We start from the raw sequence: 19,771 nt of genomic DNA on the forward strand, positions 1-19,771 counted from the left end.
GAGCCTCTGGTGAGCACACACACACACACACACACACACACTATCTGTCTGTCTGTCTGTCTATCCATCTTTATCTCCCTCAACAATGGAATTCTCTTCTCTGATTGGCTGATGGGGTGGCCATTATCCATCTGTCTTGCCCCACTCACACACTGTCTACCTGCTGTCTGGGCTGTCTAGCCGTTTTCAGACGTTTCAGAGTCATCTCCACATTCTGCGATAATTGTTTTTGCCAAATTTAAAAAAAGAAAACCCTACCGTAAAAAGTCTGTGGACATGATGGAAATACATGTGTGTCTGGAACAGCTTGTGTGTGTGTGTGTGTGTGTGTGTGTCTGAAAACTGCCTAGCTGTCTCCCTGTCTCTCACCCAGGATCCTCCCAAGTTGCCTGACCTGAACTACGATGCTAAAGCATGGGCCAATCAAAAGCCTAGTCTGGACACATCTGAAACCACCCCCTTTTTGGTTGTCCAATCAGAGCTTGAGCAGTCCGATGACTCCTCCCAGGACAGGGTCAGAGGTCGGATTCTCTTTCATGAGATGTGCTATTCCCCTCTTCCTCTCCTCTCTTCCTCTCCTCTATTCTGCTCCTCTTTTTCAGCATTTCTCTCTTCCTCTACACCTCCTTCTCTCCTCTCTCCTTCTCTCTCCTTCTACTCTCCTCTTCTCCTTCTCTCTCTCTCCTCTTCTCTTCTCTCCTTCTCTCGGTGATGAGTTTGTGTGTGTGTGTGTTTCAGAATAGGTGAAGAACTTAATGATGGAGGTTCATTTGCTTTGGTGATGAGTGTGTGTACATGTGTGACCAGGTGATGAGCCTGATGATGGCGGTATATTTGAGGTGCAGTCATTGGCTCAGGCCGAAGCTCATCCTACTGTGATGCAGGAAGCCAACATGGCCGACGTGATGTCACAGAGCCACACCCCCAAGAGTCAGGAGCACACTGACAAACAGGAGAGCGCGCAGAGCGGTGAGTCACCTCACCTGACCTCACCTGACCTCACCTGACCTCACCTGACTATACCTGACTACAGGCACGTTCAAGATGGCTGCGCAGCACAAAAACTGCGCAGCACAAGATGCACGTGGTTAAAAATCTGTCCACGATGGTCTAGATGGATGTGTTTTCGACTCGGCAGTCGGTATCACATGGCCTCAACTTATCGCGGGAGCAAGGCGTGGCCAGGCGGCTGCTCAGCAGCGGAGCAGCAACTTTAGAGGTACTGCGGAGCGCAGCGGAGCCTAGACCCTTCCTTCATGACGTCAGGACTTTGCCCCAATTGGCTTTTACATCCCTGACGTATGTGTAGGTGTTTAGATGCCTCCTCATATCCACAAGGGTCCGTGCGGGTCCGTGCCTCGTGATTCGTCACATGGTCAAGTCTAGACTACGGGAAGTAGAGAGTGTACAACTTCATAGCAGCGTTTGTATCCCCTCCCCTGCTGCCACCGGCAGCTCTCGCTGCTGCAAGAGGTCATTTGGAGTTGAACTGGAACGTGCCTAATACCTGACCTCACCTGACCTCACCTGACCTCACCTGACTACACCTGACTACACCTGGCTATACCTGACTATACCTGACTACACCTGGCTATACCTGATCTCACCTGACTACACCTGGCTTTACCTGACTACACCTGACTACACCTGACTATACCTGACTATACCTGGCTATACCTGGCTATACCTGACTATACCTGACTATACCTGACCTCACCTGACTACACCTGACTACACCTGACCTCACCTGACTACACCTGACCTCACCTGACCTCACCTGACTACACCTGACCTCAACTGACCTTACCTGACTACACCTGACTACACCTGACCTCACCTGACTACACCTGGTGATGTTAGGAATCTCTAATTAATATGATTAGTTAGGCTGGACCACTGATGGTTAATGCTACTGTATGTCTAACGTTGAAAAGTGTGTGTGTATGTGTGTATGTGTGTGTGTGTGTGTGTGTGTGTGTGTGTGTGTGTGTGTGTGTGTGTGTGTGTGTGTGTGTGTGTGTGTGCCTACAGAGAAGGAGCTTCAGAGAGAAAATCTGACGAAAATGCTCCAGTTTTGTATGTCACGGTAAGACACGTACACACACACACACACACACACACAAACACACAGTCTGTGATTATTGTTTTTATCATTTTGATAATAAATAATGTGTTTAAATGCCAACCTTTACTGTGCGTGTGTGCGTGCGTGCGTGCGTTCGTGCGTGTGTGCAGTGAGAACCTGTCCAGCGACATGTACCTGGTCTCCCAGATGGACAGTGATCAGTACATTCCTATCGTTACCGTGGCGAATCTCCACCACATCAAGAACATCAGCACAGACATGGGGCTGATAGTGGACATCCTCAGATGTAAGTGTGTGTGTGTGCGCCTGTGTGTGGACATCCTCAGATGTAAGTGTGTGTGTGTGTGTGTGTAGAAATACCATATTAGAGTCAGGACTAGCCTTAGCTTAGCTGCTTAGCTTAGCTTAGCTTAGCTGCCCTGGCTTAGCCCTGCGAAATAATGTATTGTGCTGAAAGCAGGCAGGTACACAGCGAGGCTCTGCTGCTGGCCTTTACACTGGTGTGCATGGCAGAGCTGAAAGCATTACTGCCACCAAGTTACTGCCTAAAGTAGACTTCAAGTCTAAGTAGTCAAGAGTAGATAACGTAACAGTGAGCTGTTTGAGACGGGAGACCAAAAATGAATAGACGCTCAATAAAAACAACACGTCGACTAAAGAAATTGGCGTGGACTGATTTTCATCGTTGATTACGTCGACTAATGGCGACAGCAGTTAGACAACTGGAGGATTCATGAACACATCAGAAGTGAAGTGGTAATCATTCTTGAGACCAATTATTTTCCCACATCGTTGTTTGAAAAAGTTGAAAGGAAACTCTGCATAGCTGTGTTTTACGATGCATCACCGTTGCGCTGCTGTTAAATGACGGAATTCAACCTGTTTTGTTGCTTTATTTCACTGAAATGTTTCCAAACGTTTGCAAATTTTGACCTCACCATCACTTCACCTGCTTCTCACACCGTTGTGCCAGCATTCATGTGTGTGTGTGTGTCTGTGTCTGTGTCTGTGTCTGTGTCTGTGTCTGTGTCTGTGTCTGTGTGTGTGTGTGTGTGTGTGTTTGTGTGTGTGAATAGCGCTCCCTCAGTTGCAAGTGGATGAGGGTGGGAAGAGGGTGAGAGCCAATCAGAACCGCTGCATCGTCATCCTCAGAGAGATACCTGAACACACACCTGTGCAGGTACACACACACACACACATATTAATACTTACAAAGAGATGCATCACTTTAGTGCGCATATTCACACTCACGTATGCTTGCATATACACACACACCATCCTCCAAGATATAACTCCATTTACAGGTGAGGTGTGTGTGTGTGTGTGTGTGTGTGTGTGTGTGTGTGTGTGTGTGTGTGTGTGTGTGTGTGTGTGTGTGTGTGTGTGTGTGTGTGTGTGTGTGTGTGTGTGTGTGTGTGTGTGTGTGTGTGTGTGTGTGTGTGTGTGTGTGTGTGTGTGTGTGTGTGTGTGTGTAGGAGGTTGAGGCCCTGTTCCAGACTGGGAATCTGCCCAAGATGGTCAGTTGTGAGTTTGCCTACAATGACAACTGGTTCATCACCTTCCAAACAGAGGCTGCTGCACAGCAGGTATACATGCTCTCTCTCTCTCTCTCTCTCTCTCTCTCTCTCTCTCTCTCTCTCTCTCTCTCTCTTCCTTCCCTCCCTCCCTCCCACGGCCAAGATGTGTGATTGTGTGTGTGTGATTTTAGGCGTACCAGTATCTCAGAGAGGAGGTGAAAACTTTCCAGGGGAAACCCATCAAGGTAAGTTTTACACACACACACACACACACACACACACACACACATATTACAGTAGGCAGCCAATTTCACAAATGCTTTTAAACTTTTGAATAGGCTACATCAACTCTACTGAGCTTATATATCGACCCAAATAAAGTTGTACCCGTTATCATTTAACATTGCTAGGCCATGTGACATCATACATGCAGGTGTCTTAATAGATTCTGCCATGGTGGTGATTGTATTTAGCGTTAGACATTTTAAACTCCAAAAACCGACAGAGAACTGGCTTTGTTGCGGTTTGCAAACCAACGTTTAAACTGTTCAGAGTGTTTCGACCAAACAAAAGCCGATTCGGAACATGGCACCTTAGTTGGGAACGTGGCACCTTCTTTGGGAACGTGGCACTTTAGTTGGGAACGTGGCATCTTAGTTGGGAACGTTGCACTTTAGTTGGGAATGTGGCATCTTAGATGGGAACGTGGCACCTTAGTTGGGAACGTGGCACCTTAGTTGGGAATGTGGCGTCTTAGTTGGGCAGTTGAACCAGGAAAGAGTTGTTTTGTCCTGCAGTCCTCCATCCAGAGTGGCTCACTAGATGCACACGGTGGTGATGGTGGACAACCGCCTTCACTTGACTATTAGACTAACTTCTAACGCTCACATAGTCACACACACACACACACACACACACACACACACACATACACACTCACACACACACTCTTTTGTATAGATGCTCTTCTCTGCTGATAATTTCTCTGTCCCCTCTTCTCTTCTTGAGACTGATTTGCTCTGACTCTGTGTGTGTGTGTGTGTGTGTGTGTGTGTGTGTGTGTGTGTGTGTGTGTGTGTTTAGACACGCATCAAAGCGCAGGCTATGGCCTTCAGCTCCCTTCTGCCAACGAATGGGTTCCAGCCAGTGAGGGCGGAGTCTGTGTATGCCCCGCCCAGATTCTCACCGTTGCTCCTCCCCCCGGTGCAAACACCGCCTCCTCCTACGGCAGCCCAGCAGTTTCCCTACTACGCAATCATCCCACACACACACACCGCACTGGTGAGTACACACACACACACACACACACACACACCGCACTGATGAGAACACACACACACACACACACACTGTATAGATGACTATTGACTGAATAGGTGTACAGTAAGATCTGATTGCATAGGTAGTGTACAGTAAGATGACTATTGATTGAATAGGTGGTGTACAGTAAGATGACTATTGATTGTGGAGAGAATTGGTGATTAGTCCTGTTTGCCTGTCTAACTGTAGTTCCATGTGTGTCCAGCAGGTGGCTCCCTTTCCCAACAGCCCCTTCATGCACAGCTTCAGCACCCCCCCGAGCTTCAAAACTTCCAGCACTTTCCACAGGTAACACACACACACGCATGGACATAGGACGTACAGCAAGCACCGCAACTTCCATTGAACTCCATTTTAAGTCTACCTGTGTGCAAGCATTAAGTCTCCTCCTCAGATTTTACTACTGACTATTTACAGGCCTCCAAAACATTCAGCTAAAGTCTTTCTTGAAGAGTTTGGTGAACTGCTATCAGTCATTTGCATAGAGTTTGACTGTCTTATTATATCAGGGGATCTAAACCTACATGTGGATAATCCTGAAAACAATTATGCCAAGGAATTCATTGCACTAATCGACACTTTCTCCCTAACACAGCATATACAGGAGCCAACACACTCTCAAGGCCATACACTCGACCTCGTTATCACAAAGGGTCTCAATGTCTCCACAGCTGTTAAAGACCTGGCGTTATCTGATCATTTCTGCGTGTTCTTTGATGTGTCTATGTCCCCACACAGTCAGAACAGATCTATGTTGGTAAAAAGGAGAATCATAAATGATAAGACAAGTGTTCTTTTTGAGCAAGCACTCTCACAGACATCAAGTAATTTGTCAGACTCAGTAGAAGACTTATTGGATCACTTTAATGCAAAAATGGCAAACATTATGGATGGCATTGCTCCCTTAAAATCCAAGAAAGTTAAGGACAAACAGAAAGCACCATGGAAGCAAAATCCAGCGGTTAAACTCCTAAAAAGAGAGTGTAGGAAGACTGAAAGAAAATGGCGTAAATACAAACTTCAGATCCACTATGACATCCATAAAGACATGCTCCGCACATATAACTTTGAAATGTGCAAAGCAAGACAGTCTTTCTTTTCTAACATCATCAGTAAGAGTTCAAATAACACTCGTGTTTTATTTTCCACTGTCGAAAAGTTAACAAATCCTCCCTCACAATTAGTGCCCGAACTTCTCTCAACTAATAAATGCAATGAGTTTTCATGTTTTTTTAAAGGTAAAATTGACAAAATCAGACTCAATATATCTGCTAAATTACTCATTCAACACCCGGAACTTCCAGCTACAAATAGAGGGAAACTTAACTTGATGTCGGAGTTCAATTTGATAGACTACGAAACACTTGAAAAAACAGTACAGATTCTCAGCTCCTCCACGTGTGTCTTAGACACCCTGCCTACAAATTTCTTCAAAACTGTTTTTCACCTTATAGCCTCAGATGTCCTTCACATTGTAAATACATCACTGCTGTCTGGCACTTTTCCTAAGTCACTAAAAACAGCTGTTGTAAAGCCACTGCTCAAGAAGAATAACCTGGATGCCTCCATTTTAAACAATTACAGGCCCATATCCAATCTACCTTTTATTGGCAAAATGATTGAAAAAGTAGTCTTTAATCAACTAACCACCTTCCTAACATCAAATGGGTATTTTGATTACTTTCAGTCTGGTTTTCGGGCAAATCACAGCACTGAAACAGCTCTCATTAAGGTTTTCAATGACATACGTCTCAACACAGATTCTGGTAAAACATCAGTCCTAGTGCTACTGGACCTTAGCGCAGCATTTGACACTGTTGATCACAATATTTTACTACACAGACTAGAACACTGGGTTGGATTTACAGGCATAGTTCTAAACTGGCTCAAATCATATCTACAAGAAAGGAGCTTCTTTGTTGCCATCGGCAACTGTACCTCAACACCAACATCCCTGACCTGTGGTGTTCCCCAGGGGTCGATCTTGGGGCCACTATTATTCAACCTCTATATGCTCCCACTTGGACAAATCATCCAAAATAATTTGATTTCATATCATAGCTATGCAGATGACACACAAATGTACTTAGCTCTGTCACCAAAAGACTATGGTCCCCTTGAATCTCTATGTCAGTGTATAGAACAAATCAACACTTGGATGGCTCAAAATTTTCTTCAGCTGAACAAAGAAAAAACTGAAGCAATTATATTTGGTAAAAAGGAGGAAAGGATTAAGGTTGCCACTCTCCTTGAAACAAAAGGATTGAAAGCAAAGGATACTGTTAAAAATCTCGGTGTATTAATCGACAGTGATCTAAATTTCAACAGTCACATGAAAATGATAACTAAATCAGCTTTTTATCACCTCAAAAATATTGCCAAACTGAGAGGGCTAATGTCAAAACATGACTTAGAAAAACTCATTCATGCATTTATCTCTAGCAGGGTTGATTACTGCAATGGGCTTTTCACAGGCCTTCCTAAAAAGACTATCAAACAGCTTCAGATGATTCAAAATGCAGCAGCTAGGGTTCTCACAAAAACAAAAAGAACTGAGCACATTACTCCAATTCTTAAATCTCTGCACTGGCTTCCAGTATGTCACAGAGTTGACTTTAAAACACTACTAATTGTTTATAAATCAGTAAATGGAGCAGGACCTAAATACCTATCAGACATGTTTCAGCAGTACACACCTTCTCGTCCTCTGAGGTCTCAGGAGAAAAACCTCTTAGTAAAGCCTGCTGTTAGAACTAAACATGGCGAAGCAGCTTTTAGCTGCTATGCGGCTCAGCTTTGGAACCAACTTTCTGATGACATTAAAAAGGCCCCAACTGCAGCCTGTTTTAAATCTAGACTTAAGACCAAATTGTTCTCAGATGCTTTCTGCTAACTGTCTCTTAATTACTCCATCTGGAGTCTTTTATGTTAATTATTCCTTATTGATTTGATCTTGATTTATGCTTTGTTTTTATTTTCTATTATGATCTTTTTATTATTATTATTATTATTATTTTTATTACTATTACTCTTTGCCCATCTATGCTTTTATCTGCTATAATTACTGTTTGGTTTTTGTTTATGTAAAGCACATTGAATGACCTCTGTGTATGAAATGTGCTATATAAATAAACTTGACTTGACTTGACTTGACTACCAGTACAGCAGTCAACAGGCTTTTATAAAACACTGCTAGCTACCATAGGTTATGAACCGAGTGGAAGAGCTGCAGGGATTCCTGGGCAAACATCCCAATGCTTCCCATGCACACTAATGATGCATTCATTCATCATGTCCTATGCACACTGATCATTGGACCAGGAGTTGTGTTGGATTAATCCATTCACAGCGATTAGAGTGGCACCTGGAAATGATGCGTCATTCATCATGTCACGGGCAGAAAACATTGACCAGTGTGAGGTCTCTGTTAAATGGCCTAGGTCAAGTGAAGGGAAATTAGCTTTATTTGTTATTAAAATATGATGAGGAGGATTTAATTGAATTTAATTTATTCTAAAGAGTGTATATCCTGTGTCTGTGTGCAGTAGGACATGTTCATATAAAGTGTGTGTGTGTGTGTGTGTGTGTGTGTGTGTGGTGTGCGTGTGTGCGTTCAGCAGGACATGTTAATATAAAGGGTTGATGTGTGTGTGTGTTCAGTAGGACATGTTCATATAATGGGGTGGTGTGTGTGTGTGTGTGCAGCAGGACATACAGCAAGCACCAGCATCAGAGAGGTGTGTATGATGGCCCCACCCCCATATACAGCTTCAGCCCAGAGCAGCTCCACCCCAGCCAGTCACGGCCCTCACAAGCCCACTACACCCGCCCCCAGCCTGCTGGGATTGGCTACCCAAGCGATGACCTCAGTGGTGTTGCCAGGTCCCAGCCAATCATGGCTGACTGCTCCATAGGTCAGGGCAGGTAAGAAAGAGCCCATACACAGCTCATTAGTGTAGTTATTAAGGGTTTATAACCTGTTAGTCTATACACAGCTCATTACTGCAGTCATTAAGGGTTTATAACCTGTTAGTTCATACACAGCTCATTACTGTAGTCATTAAGGGTTTATAACCTGTTAGTCTATACACAGCTCATTAGTGTAGTCATTGAGGGTTTATAACCTGTTAGTTCATACACAGCTCATTAGTGTAGTCATTGAGGGTTTATAACCTGTTAGTTCATACACAGTTCATTACTGTAGTCATTGAGGGTTTATAACCTGTTAGTCCATACACAGCTCATTACTGTAGTCATTGAGGGTTTATAACCTGTTAGTCCATACACAGCTCATTAGTGTAGTCATTGAGGGTTTATAACCTGTTAGTTCATACACAGTTCATTACTGTAGTCATTGAGGGTTTATAACCTGTTAGTCCATACACAGCTCATTACTATAGTTATTAAGGGTTTATAACCTGTCTATACACAGCTCATTCGTGTAGTTATTAAGGGTTTATAACCTGTTAGTCCATACACAGTTCATTACTGCAGTCATTAAGGGTTTATAACCTGTTAGTCTATACACAGCTCATTACTGTAGTCATTAAGGGTTTATAACCTGTTAGTCCATACACAGCTCATTAGTGTAGTCATTAAGGGTTTATAACCTGTTAGTCCATACACAGTTCATTACTGCAGTCATTAAGGGTTTATAACCTGTTAGTCTATACACAGCTCATTACTGTAGTCATTAAGGGTTTATAACCTGTTAGTCCATACACAGCTCATTAGTGTAGTCATTAAGGGTTTATAACCTGTTAGTCCATACACAGTTCATTACTGCAGTCATTAAGGGTTTATAACCTGTTAGTTCATACACAGCTCATTAGTGTAGTCATTGAGGGTTTATAACCTGTTAATCCATACACAGCTCATTAGTGTAGTCATTGAGTGTTTATAACCTGTCAGTCCATACACAGCTCATTACTGTAGTTATTAAGGGTTTATCACTTGTGTTTTGGGGGGGTACATGAGTTGTCTGATGTGAATGATTTCGATGGCTTTCTCTGTTGCTGCAGGTCCAATATCTACGCTTCCAGGAAAAGGAGGGAAGAAAGTTTTACTGTATGTCACGTTCAAGCACACACACAAATATGATTATATCTCACTCATCTCACACCCCTCATACACACACCCTCATACACACTCTCATACACACTAGATTACAGACACCCTCATACACACACTACATTAGACACACACACCCTCATACACACTAGATTAGATACACACACCCTCATACACACACATTCATACACACACACACCCTCATATACACTAGATTACAAACACACACCCTCATACACACACACTCTCATGCACACACCCTTATACACACTCCCTCATACACACGCCCTCATACACACTACATTAGACACACACACCCTCATACACACACCCTCATACACACACCCTTATACACACACCCATACACACACCCTTATACACACAACCACATACACACACCCTCATACACACTAGACACACACACCCTCATACACACACACTCATACACACTAGATTAGACAGACACAGTCACAGTCACTGGGCAATTTCGAGAGGTTGTGCTAGTTTGCTACCTTAGCATGTATTCTTTCACACTACTACAACAACAAAGTCCGCTCTACACATTAAGTTGTTTATTTCGTTACCCTTTGTCTACTCGCGGCTGTATGTTTAGGTTTCTTCCTGTATGCGTCCCCAATTAGGAGTTCTTCCTGTATGCGTCCCCAATTAGGAGTTCTTAGTTTAGTTTAGTTTAGTTTATTTGTTAGAGACCCAATGCAACTTTTTCATAGTCATAAAATTGCTTAGAAATCGTTGTTTTGCTTGACTGACCAGTTTTATCGAAAACAGTCACATTTCCTCCCGCCCCTAGTGTCCCTATCCGCTAATTACAACCTTGCAACTTTCTGATAAACGATCGTCTGCTGTTTACATCTAGAAGTAAGAGACGCGAAAGGAACAAGAAGAACCACACTTGCAATTTATATATAGCCTATATATGTATAAATATACACGCTAAAGCTGTCGGGGAAGCTCTGCAGAGAAATATGCACCATGAAAGCGCCATGAGACATGTCTCTATATGTGAAAGTGTGCGTGTGGTTTCTCTCTCAGGATGCATGAAATAAATTGTGTCTGTGTGTGTGTGTGTGTGTGTGTGTGTGTGTGTGTGTGTGTGTGGGGTGGGGGGTTGCTCTTTCAGGATGCGTGTTCAGAGGGCGGAGCCTCCAGCCCCCTCTCTACAGGAAGAGCTATGGTGACCACACCCCCGTTGCCTAGCAACCTCTTATCCCCACCCAACTCAGCCCTCAGGCCAACCTACAGAACAGAGTATGTGTTACACACATTACTATTAATATTATTATTATTACAGTGCATGAAAATGCACTGTACTGTTCTTCCTAGTCTTCTTATTATTACAGTGCATGAAAATGCACTGTACTGTTCTTCCTATTCTTCTTATTACAGTGCATGAAAATGCACTGTACTGTTCTTCCTAGGCTTTTTATTATAGTGCATGAAAATGCACTATACTGTTCTTCCAAAGTATTCTTCTTATTATTATTATTCCACTACTTCTAACGCACGCAATTCAGCTTGAACCGTTTAACGTAGAAACTTCATTCAAACGTTGTTGCGTAGGTCTTGCTTATGCCAGGTGTGCTTTGTTTTTTTCAACTTTGTAACTTTTATACTTTTTAAACTATTAGTTAAAAACTATTAAACATTTCCCCATAGACTTAACATTGCTCATTATGACATCACGGCAGCAATTAGAATGTTACGCCAGGTGGCCAGTCCAGGTGCAGCAGCTCTCTCTCTCTCTCTCTCAGGCTCTTGAGACTACATTTTCTGTTCCCCTGTATCAACTGTATCAACATAAGTCTTCCTAATTCCATCCAACTTTCTATCCATTCATCTTCTTCAAACCATTCACTCATCCACCCATTCTAAACAGTCTGCCTATCAACATCAATTAGACGATCTACATTCAACTTTTAAACAATCTACTCTGTCTCAGGCTTACACTCTGGCTCTCTTAAGACTAGCCAGTTGAATTGATTACACCTGTATCTGTATCCACTACTCCCAGTAGAGAGCTGTGTCTCTCCACTCTACAAGAATATAAGGCACATTCCATCCAACTTTCTATCCATTCATCTTCTTCAGACCATTCACTCATCCACCCATTAAACTGTCTATCAACATCTATTAAACAATCTGCCTATCAACATCCATTAAACTCTGTCTATCAACATTAATTAGACTATCTACATTCAACTTTTAAACAATCTACTCTGTCTCAGGCTTACACTCTGGCTCTCTTAAGACTAGCCAGTTAAATTGATTACACCTGTATCTGTATCCACTACTCTCAGTAGAGAGCTGTGTCTCTCCACTCTACAAGAATATAAGGCACATTCCATCCAACTTTCTATCCATTCATCTTCTTCAGACCATTCACTCATCCACCCATTAAACTGTCTATCAACAGTGATGATTGATTACACCTGTATCAACTACTCTCAGAGAGCTGTATCAGTGTCTCTCTTAACAAGAATATAAGGAACATTCCATCCAACCTTCTATCCATTCATCTTCTTCAGACCATTCACTCATCCACCCATTAAACTGTCAATCAATATCTATTAAACAATCTGCCTATCAACATCCATGAAACATTCTGTCTATCAACATTAATTAGACTATCTACATACAACTTTTAAAGTATTTACTGTGGGTGCCTCTCAAGCAGCGTTTATATGTCCTCCCTCGCTCCTCGATCCTCAATGATCTACATAAAGAAAGATAGAAGAAGGGCTAGACTATCCCATTGTTGCCGCTCCATCATTCTTTATGTAGATCAGTGAGGATCGAGGAGCGAGAGGACGCGTAAACGCTATATGAGAGGCACCTTCTGTCTCAGGCTTTAAGCATACAATCTCATTAAGACTACAGATCCTGTTTCACTACTTCCTCTGTCCACAACTGTTTCAAAATAAAGGTCCTCACTGCAATAATACACTATTAAATCATTTAACCATTGTAACTACTCAACTATTTAACTGTTCAACCATTCCAACTGTCAGTTATCAACTATGCTTCCAGTCAACTACACGAAAACTCCATGTACCTAGCAACCAACATATCAACCATTAAAATTAAGCGTTTATGACCGTTTCCATAGCAACCAACATGATTATACTGCAGTAACTTATTGTTTCCTGATAGTGGCCACCATGGATACCCTAGCAACAAATGTTTCAAAATAAAAGTCCTCACTAGCAAGTTAGCTAGTTAGCATGGTTAGCATAGTTAACATTGTTAACATTTTTAGCATAACTGCAAAAAAACCATCAACTAAGTTAGCTAATCAACCTGGTTAGCATTGTTAGCAATTTTAGCATTGTTAGCATAGTTAGCATTTTTAGCATTATTTTTAGAAATCATCCGTTAAGTTAGCTAATCAACCTGGTTAGCATTGATAGTTTAAGTTAGCATTGCTAGCATAGTTAGCATTGCTAGCATAGTTAGCATTTTTAGCATAACTGCTAGAAATTATTAGCTAAGTTAGCTAATCAACCTGGTTAGCACTGTGAGCATAGTTAGCATAGTTAACATTTTTACCATTACTGCATGAAATCAGTAGCTAAGTTAACCAATCAACCTGGTTATCATTGTTACCATAGTTAACATTTTAACATGAATAGTAATCATTAGTTAAGTTAGAACTGGGAATGTTTCAGCTTTAAACTGTCTACCTTCACACTATCAACTCTCTGTAAACTATGCAACCAGCATGTTTACCCTAGCTACACCTTAGTAACCATATCTACATTATCTATCTATTTTTGCATTTCATGCACTGGTAATTCCTTGGAATTGCATTTCTAGTTAAACTTCTTCTTCTAACGCTCGCAATTCAGCTTCAACCGTTTAACGTAGAAACTTCATTCAAACGTTGTTGCGTAGGTCTTGCTTATGCCATGTGTGCTTTGTATTTTTCAACTTTGTAACTTTTATACTTTTTGAACTATTAAATAAAAACTATTAACAATTTCCCCATAGACTTAACATTGCTCATTATGACATCACGGCAGCAATTAGAATGTTACCCCAGCTGGTCAGCCACCTGGGCACCAACTGTCAGTTTCTCTCAGGCCAGCATACAATCTCTCTGAAGACTACATATTCTGTTCCCCTGTATCCTCTGCGCACAACAGTATCAAAATAAGTCCTCCTAATTCCATCCAACTTTATATCCATTCATCTTCTTCAAACCATTCACTCATCCACCCATTCTAAACAGTCTGCCTATCAACATCAATTAGACGCTCTACATTCAACTTTTAAACAATCTACTCTGTCTCAGGCTGGCTCTCTTAAGACTAGCCAGTTAAATTGATTACACCTGTATCTGTATCCACTACTCTCAGTAGAGAGCTGTGTCTCTCCATTCTACAAGAATATAAGGCACATTCCATCCAACATTCTATCCATTCATCTTCTTCAGACCATCCACTCATTAAACTGTCTATCAACATCTATTAAACAATCTGTCTATCAACATCCATTAAACTCTCTGTCTATCAACATTAATTAGACTAGGCCTATCTACATTCAACTTTTAAATGATTTACTCTGTCTCAGGCTTTAAGAGTAGGCCTACTCTGGCTCTCTTAAGACTAGCCAGTTAAATTGATTACACCTGTGTCAACTACATGTACTCTCAGAGAGCTGTATCAGTGTCTCTCTTAACAAGAATATAAGGCACATTCCATCCAACCTTCTATCCATTCATCTTCTTCAGACCATTCACTCATCCACCCATTAAACTGTCAATCAACATCTATTAAACAATCTGCCTATCAACATCCATTAAACATTCTGTCTATCAACATTAATTAGACTATCTATATACAACTTTTAAAGTATTTACTGTGGGTCCCTCTCAAGCAGCGTTTATATGTCCTCCCTCGCTCCTCGATCCTCAATTATCTACATAAAGAAAGATAGAAGAAGGGCTAGACTATCCCATTGTTGCCGCTCCATCATTCTTTATGTAGATCAGTGAGGAGCGAGAGAGGATGCGTAAACGCTATGGGTGCCTCTCATTATGCCTCCTCGATCCTCGATGCTCGATCCTCGAGGGACGTTCCCACTGATCTATAACTAACACTGGATAGACTATCCCATTGTTTCCCCCCCATCATTCTTTATGTAGATCAGTGAGGATCGAGGCATCGAGGAGCGAGGGAGGACGTATAAACGCTACATGAAACGCACCCTATATGAGAGGCACCTTCTGTCTCAGGCTTTAAGCGTACAATCTCATTAAGACTACAGATCCTGTTTCACTACTTCCTCTGTCCACAACTGTTTCAAAATAAAGGTCCTCACTGCAATAATACACTATTAAATCATTTAACCATTGAAGCTACTCAACTATTGAACTGTTCAACCATTCCAACTGTCAGTTATCATCCACTATGCCTCCAGTCAACTACATGAAACCTCCATGTACCTAGCAACCAACATAGCAACCATTAAAAGTAAGTGTTTATGACCGTTTCCATAGCAACCAACATGATTATACTGCAGTAACTTCTTGTTTCCTGATAGTGGCCACCATGGATACCCTAGCAACAAATGTTTCAAAATAAAAGTCCTCACTAGCAAGTTAAATAGTTAGCATGGTTAGCATAGTTAGCATGGTTAGCATAGTTAGCATTTTTAACATAACTGCAAAAAATGATCAACTAAGTTAGCTAATGAGCCTGGTTAGCATTGTTAGCAAATTTAGCATTGTTAGCATAGTTAGCATTTTTAGCATTACTGCTAGAAATCATCGGTTAAGTTAGCTAATCAACCTGGTTAGCATTGTTAGTAAAGTTAGCATTGCTAGCATAATAAGCATTTTTGGCGTAACTGCTAGAAATCATTAGCTAAGTTAGCTAATCAACATTTTAACATGAATAGAAATCATAAGTTAAGTTAGAACTGGAACGTTTCATCTTTAAACTGTCTACCTTCACACTATCAACTCTCTGTAAACTATGCAACCACCATGTTTACCATAGCTACACCTTAGTAACCATATCTACATTATCTATCTATTTTTGCATTTTCATGCACTGGTAATTCCTTGGAATTGCATTTCTAGTTCCAAGTCTTCTTATTATAGTGCATGAAAATGCACTATACTGTTCTTCCAAAGTATTCTTATTAGAGTGCATGAAAATGCACTCTACTGTTATCCGATTTCTTCTTATTATTATTCTTCTAACGCTTTTTGTGCGTCTAATTCAGCTTCAACCGTTTAACGTAGAAACTTCATTCAAACTGCGCTGCGTAGATCTTACTTAGGTGACTTCAGCTATGTTATTTTCAACTTTGTAACTTTTATACTTTTTGAACTATTAAATAAAAACTATTACAATTTCCCCATAGACTTAACATTGGATTATGACATCATAATAGGGCAATTAGAATGTTATGCCAGGTGGCCAGCCCCACCTGCAGCAGCCTCTGCCTCTCTCAGGCTTTAAGCATACAATCTCTATGTGAAGACTACATATCCTGTAAACTGTTTCCTCTGTCCACAACTGTTTCAAAATAAAAGTCCTCATTGCAATAATACACTATTAAATCATTTAACCATTGAAACTACTCAACTATTTAACTGTTCAATCATTCAAACTGTCAGTTATCATCAACTATGCCTCCAGTCAACTATATGAAACCTCCATGTACCTAGCAACCAACTTAGCAACCATTAAAATTAAGCGTTTATGACAGTTTCCATAGCAACCAACATGATTATACTTCTTTATTCCTGATAGTGGCCACCATGGATACCCTAGCAACAAATGTTTCAAAATAAAAGTCCTCACTAGCAAGTTAGCATGGTTAACATTGTTAGCATAGTTAGCATTTTTAGCATAACTGCTAGAAATCATTAGCTAAGTTAGCTAGTCAACCTGGTTAACATTGTTAGCATAGTTAACATTGTTAGCATAGTTAGCATTTTTAGCATAACTGTTAGAAATCATCAACTAAGTTGGCTAATCAACCTGGTTAGCATTGGTAAACATATCTACATGATTTATCTGTACATTTTTGCATTTTCATGCACTCGTAATTTCCCTGGAATTACATTCTCTAGTTATTATTCCACCACTTCTAACGCACGCAATTCAGCTTGAACCGTTTAACTTAGAAACTTCATTCAAACGTTGTTGCGTAGGTCTTGCTTATGCCATGTCTGCTTTGTATTTTTCAACTTTGTAACTTTTATACTTTTTAAACTATTAGTTAAAAACTATTACAATTTCCCCCATAGACTTAACATTGCTCATTATGACATCACGGCAGCAATTAGAATGTTACGCCAGGTGGCCAGTCCAGGTGCAGCAGCTCACTCTCTCTCTCTCTCAGGCTCTTGAGACTACATTTTCTGTTCCCCTGTATCAACTGTATCAACATAAGTCTTCCTAATTCCATCCAACTTTCTATCCATTCATCTTCTTCAAACCATTCACTCATCCACCCATTCTAAACAGTCTGCCTATCAACATCAATTAGACGATCTACATTCAACTTTTAAACAATCTACTCTGTCTCAGGTTTTAAGCAAAGTAAGCAAGCTCTGTCTCTGGCTCTCTTAAGACTAGCCAGTTAAATTGATTACACCTGTATCTGTATCCACTACTCTCAGTAGAGAGCTGTGTCTCTCCACTACAAGAATATAAGGCACATTCCATCCAACTTTCTATCCATTCATCTTCTTTAGACCATTCACTCATCCACCCATTAAACTGTCTATCAACATCTATTAAACAATCTGCCTATCAACATCCATTAAACTCTCTGTCTATCAACATTAATTAGACTATCTACATTCAACTTTTAAATGATTTACTCTGTCTCAGGCTTTAATCATACACTGGCTCTCTTAAGACTATAGCCAGTTAAATTGATTACACCTGTATCAACTACTCTCAGAGAGCTCAGTGTCTCTCTTAACAAGAATATAAGGCACATTCCATCCAACCTTCTATCCATTCATCTTCTTCAGACCATTCACTCATCCACCCATTAAACTGTCAATCAATATCTATTAAACAATCTGCCTATCAACATCCATTAAACATTCTGTCTATCAACATTAATTAGACGATATACATACAACTTTTAAAGTATTTACTGTGGGTGCCTCTCAAGCAGCGTTTATATGTCCTCCCTCGCTCCTCGATCCTCAATGATCTACATAAAGAAAGATAGAAGAAGGGCTAGACTATCCCATTGTTGCCGCTCCATCATTCTTTATGTAGATCAGTGAGGATCGAGGAGCGAGAGAGGACGCGTAAACGCTATATGCGAGGCACCTTCTGTCTCAGGCTTTAAGCATACAATCTCATTAAGACTACAGATCCTGTTTCACTACTTCCTCTGTCCACAACTGTTTCAAAATAAAGGTCCTCACTGCAATAATACACTATTAAATCATTTAACCATTGTAACTACTCAACTATTTAACTGTTCAACCATTCCAACTGTCAGTTATCAACTATGCCTCCAGTCAACTACACGAAAACTCCATGTACCTAGCAACCAACATAGCAACCATTACAATTAAGCGTTTATGACCGTTTCCATAGCAACCAACATGATTATACTGCAGTAACTTCTTGTTTCCTGATAGTGGCCACCCTAGCAACAAACGTTTCAAAATAAAAGTCCTCACTAGCAAGTTAGCATGGTTAGCATAGTTAGCATTGTTAACATAGTTAGCATTTTTAGCATAACTACAAAAAAACATCAACTAAGTTAGCTAATCAACCTGGTTAGCATTGTTAGCAATTTTAGCATTGTTAGCATAGTTAGCATTTTTAGCATTATTGCTAGAAATCATCAGTTAAGTTAGCTAATCAACCTGGTTAGCATTGTTAGTTTAAGTTATCATTGTTACCATAGTTAGCATTGCTAGCATAGTTAGCATTTTTAGCATAACTGCTAGAAATCATTAGCTATGTTAGCTAATCAACCTGGTTAGTACTGTGATCATAGTTAACATTTTTACCATTACTGCATGAAATCAGTAGCTAAGTTAACCAATCAACCTGGTTATCATTGTTACCATAGTTAACATTTTAACATGAATAGTAATCATTAGTTAAGTTAGAACTGGGAATGTTTCAGCTTTAAACTGTCTACCTTCACACTATCAACTCACTGTAAACTATGCAACCACCATGTTTACCCTAGCTACACCTTAGTAACCATATCTACATTATCTATCTATTTTTGCTTTTCATGCACTGGTAATTCCTTGGAATTGCATTTCTAGTTAAACTTCTTCTTCTAACGCAGCCAATTCAGCTTTAACCGTTTAACGTAGAAACTTCATTCAAACGTTGTTGCGTAGGTCTTGCTCATGCCATGTCTGCTTTGTATTTTTCAACTTTGTAACTTTTATACTTTTTAAACTATGAATTAAAAAACGATTTCCCCATAGATTTAACATTGAGCTATTTCCCCATAGACTTAACATGGCTCATTATGACATCACGGCAGCAATTAGAATGTTACGCCAGGTGGCCAGTCCAGGTGCAGCAGCTCTCTCTCTCTCTCAGGCACACTGGCTCTCTTGAGACTACATTTTCTGTTCCCCTGTATCAACTGTATCAACATAAGTCTTCCTAATTCCATCCAACTTTCTATCCATTCATCTTCTTCAAACCATTCACTCATCCACCCATTCTAAACAGTCTGCCTATCAACATCAATTAGACTATCTACATTCAACTTTTAAACAATCTACTCTGTCTCAGGCTTT

General features: G+C 40.7%; 1 protein-coding gene across 5 annotated transcripts in view; it reads left to right on the forward strand.

The window, feature by feature from the left end:
• LOC134058645 (la-related protein 4B-like) overlaps positions 1–19,771 on the forward strand; it is a 31,667-nt gene that overhangs the window by 2,058 nt on the left and 9,838 nt on the right. For 3 of the 5 annotated variants that reach the window (XM_062515646.1, XM_062515645.1, XM_062515644.1), the window contains 12 exons: positions 374–521; positions 808–969; positions 2,032–2,086; positions 2,236–2,372; positions 3,163–3,266; positions 3,562–3,672; positions 3,795–3,848; positions 4,687–4,884; positions 5,129–5,211; positions 8,629–8,847; positions 9,945–9,990; positions 11,135–11,262. In XM_062515646.1, coding sequence (XP_062371630.1) covers positions 374–521; positions 808–969; positions 2,032–2,086; positions 2,236–2,372; positions 3,163–3,266; positions 3,562–3,672; positions 3,795–3,848; positions 4,687–4,884; positions 5,129–5,211; positions 8,629–8,847; positions 9,945–9,990; positions 11,135–11,262 — 1,445 coding nt within the window. The remainder of the gene's footprint in view (positions 1–373; positions 522–807; positions 970–2,031; positions 2,087–2,235; positions 2,373–3,162; positions 3,267–3,561; positions 3,673–3,794; positions 3,849–4,686; positions 4,885–5,128; positions 5,212–8,628; positions 8,848–9,944; positions 9,991–11,134; positions 11,263–19,771) is intronic. The other 2 variants (XM_062515648.1, XM_062515647.1) reach the window with 2 other exon arrangements.

Source organism: Sardina pilchardus, chromosome 2, assembly GCF_963854185.1.
Source record: "Sardina pilchardus chromosome 2, fSarPil1.1, whole genome shotgun sequence".
In the NCBI taxonomy this organism is placed as follows: Eukaryota; Metazoa; Chordata; class Actinopteri; order Clupeiformes; family Clupeidae; genus Sardina; species Sardina pilchardus.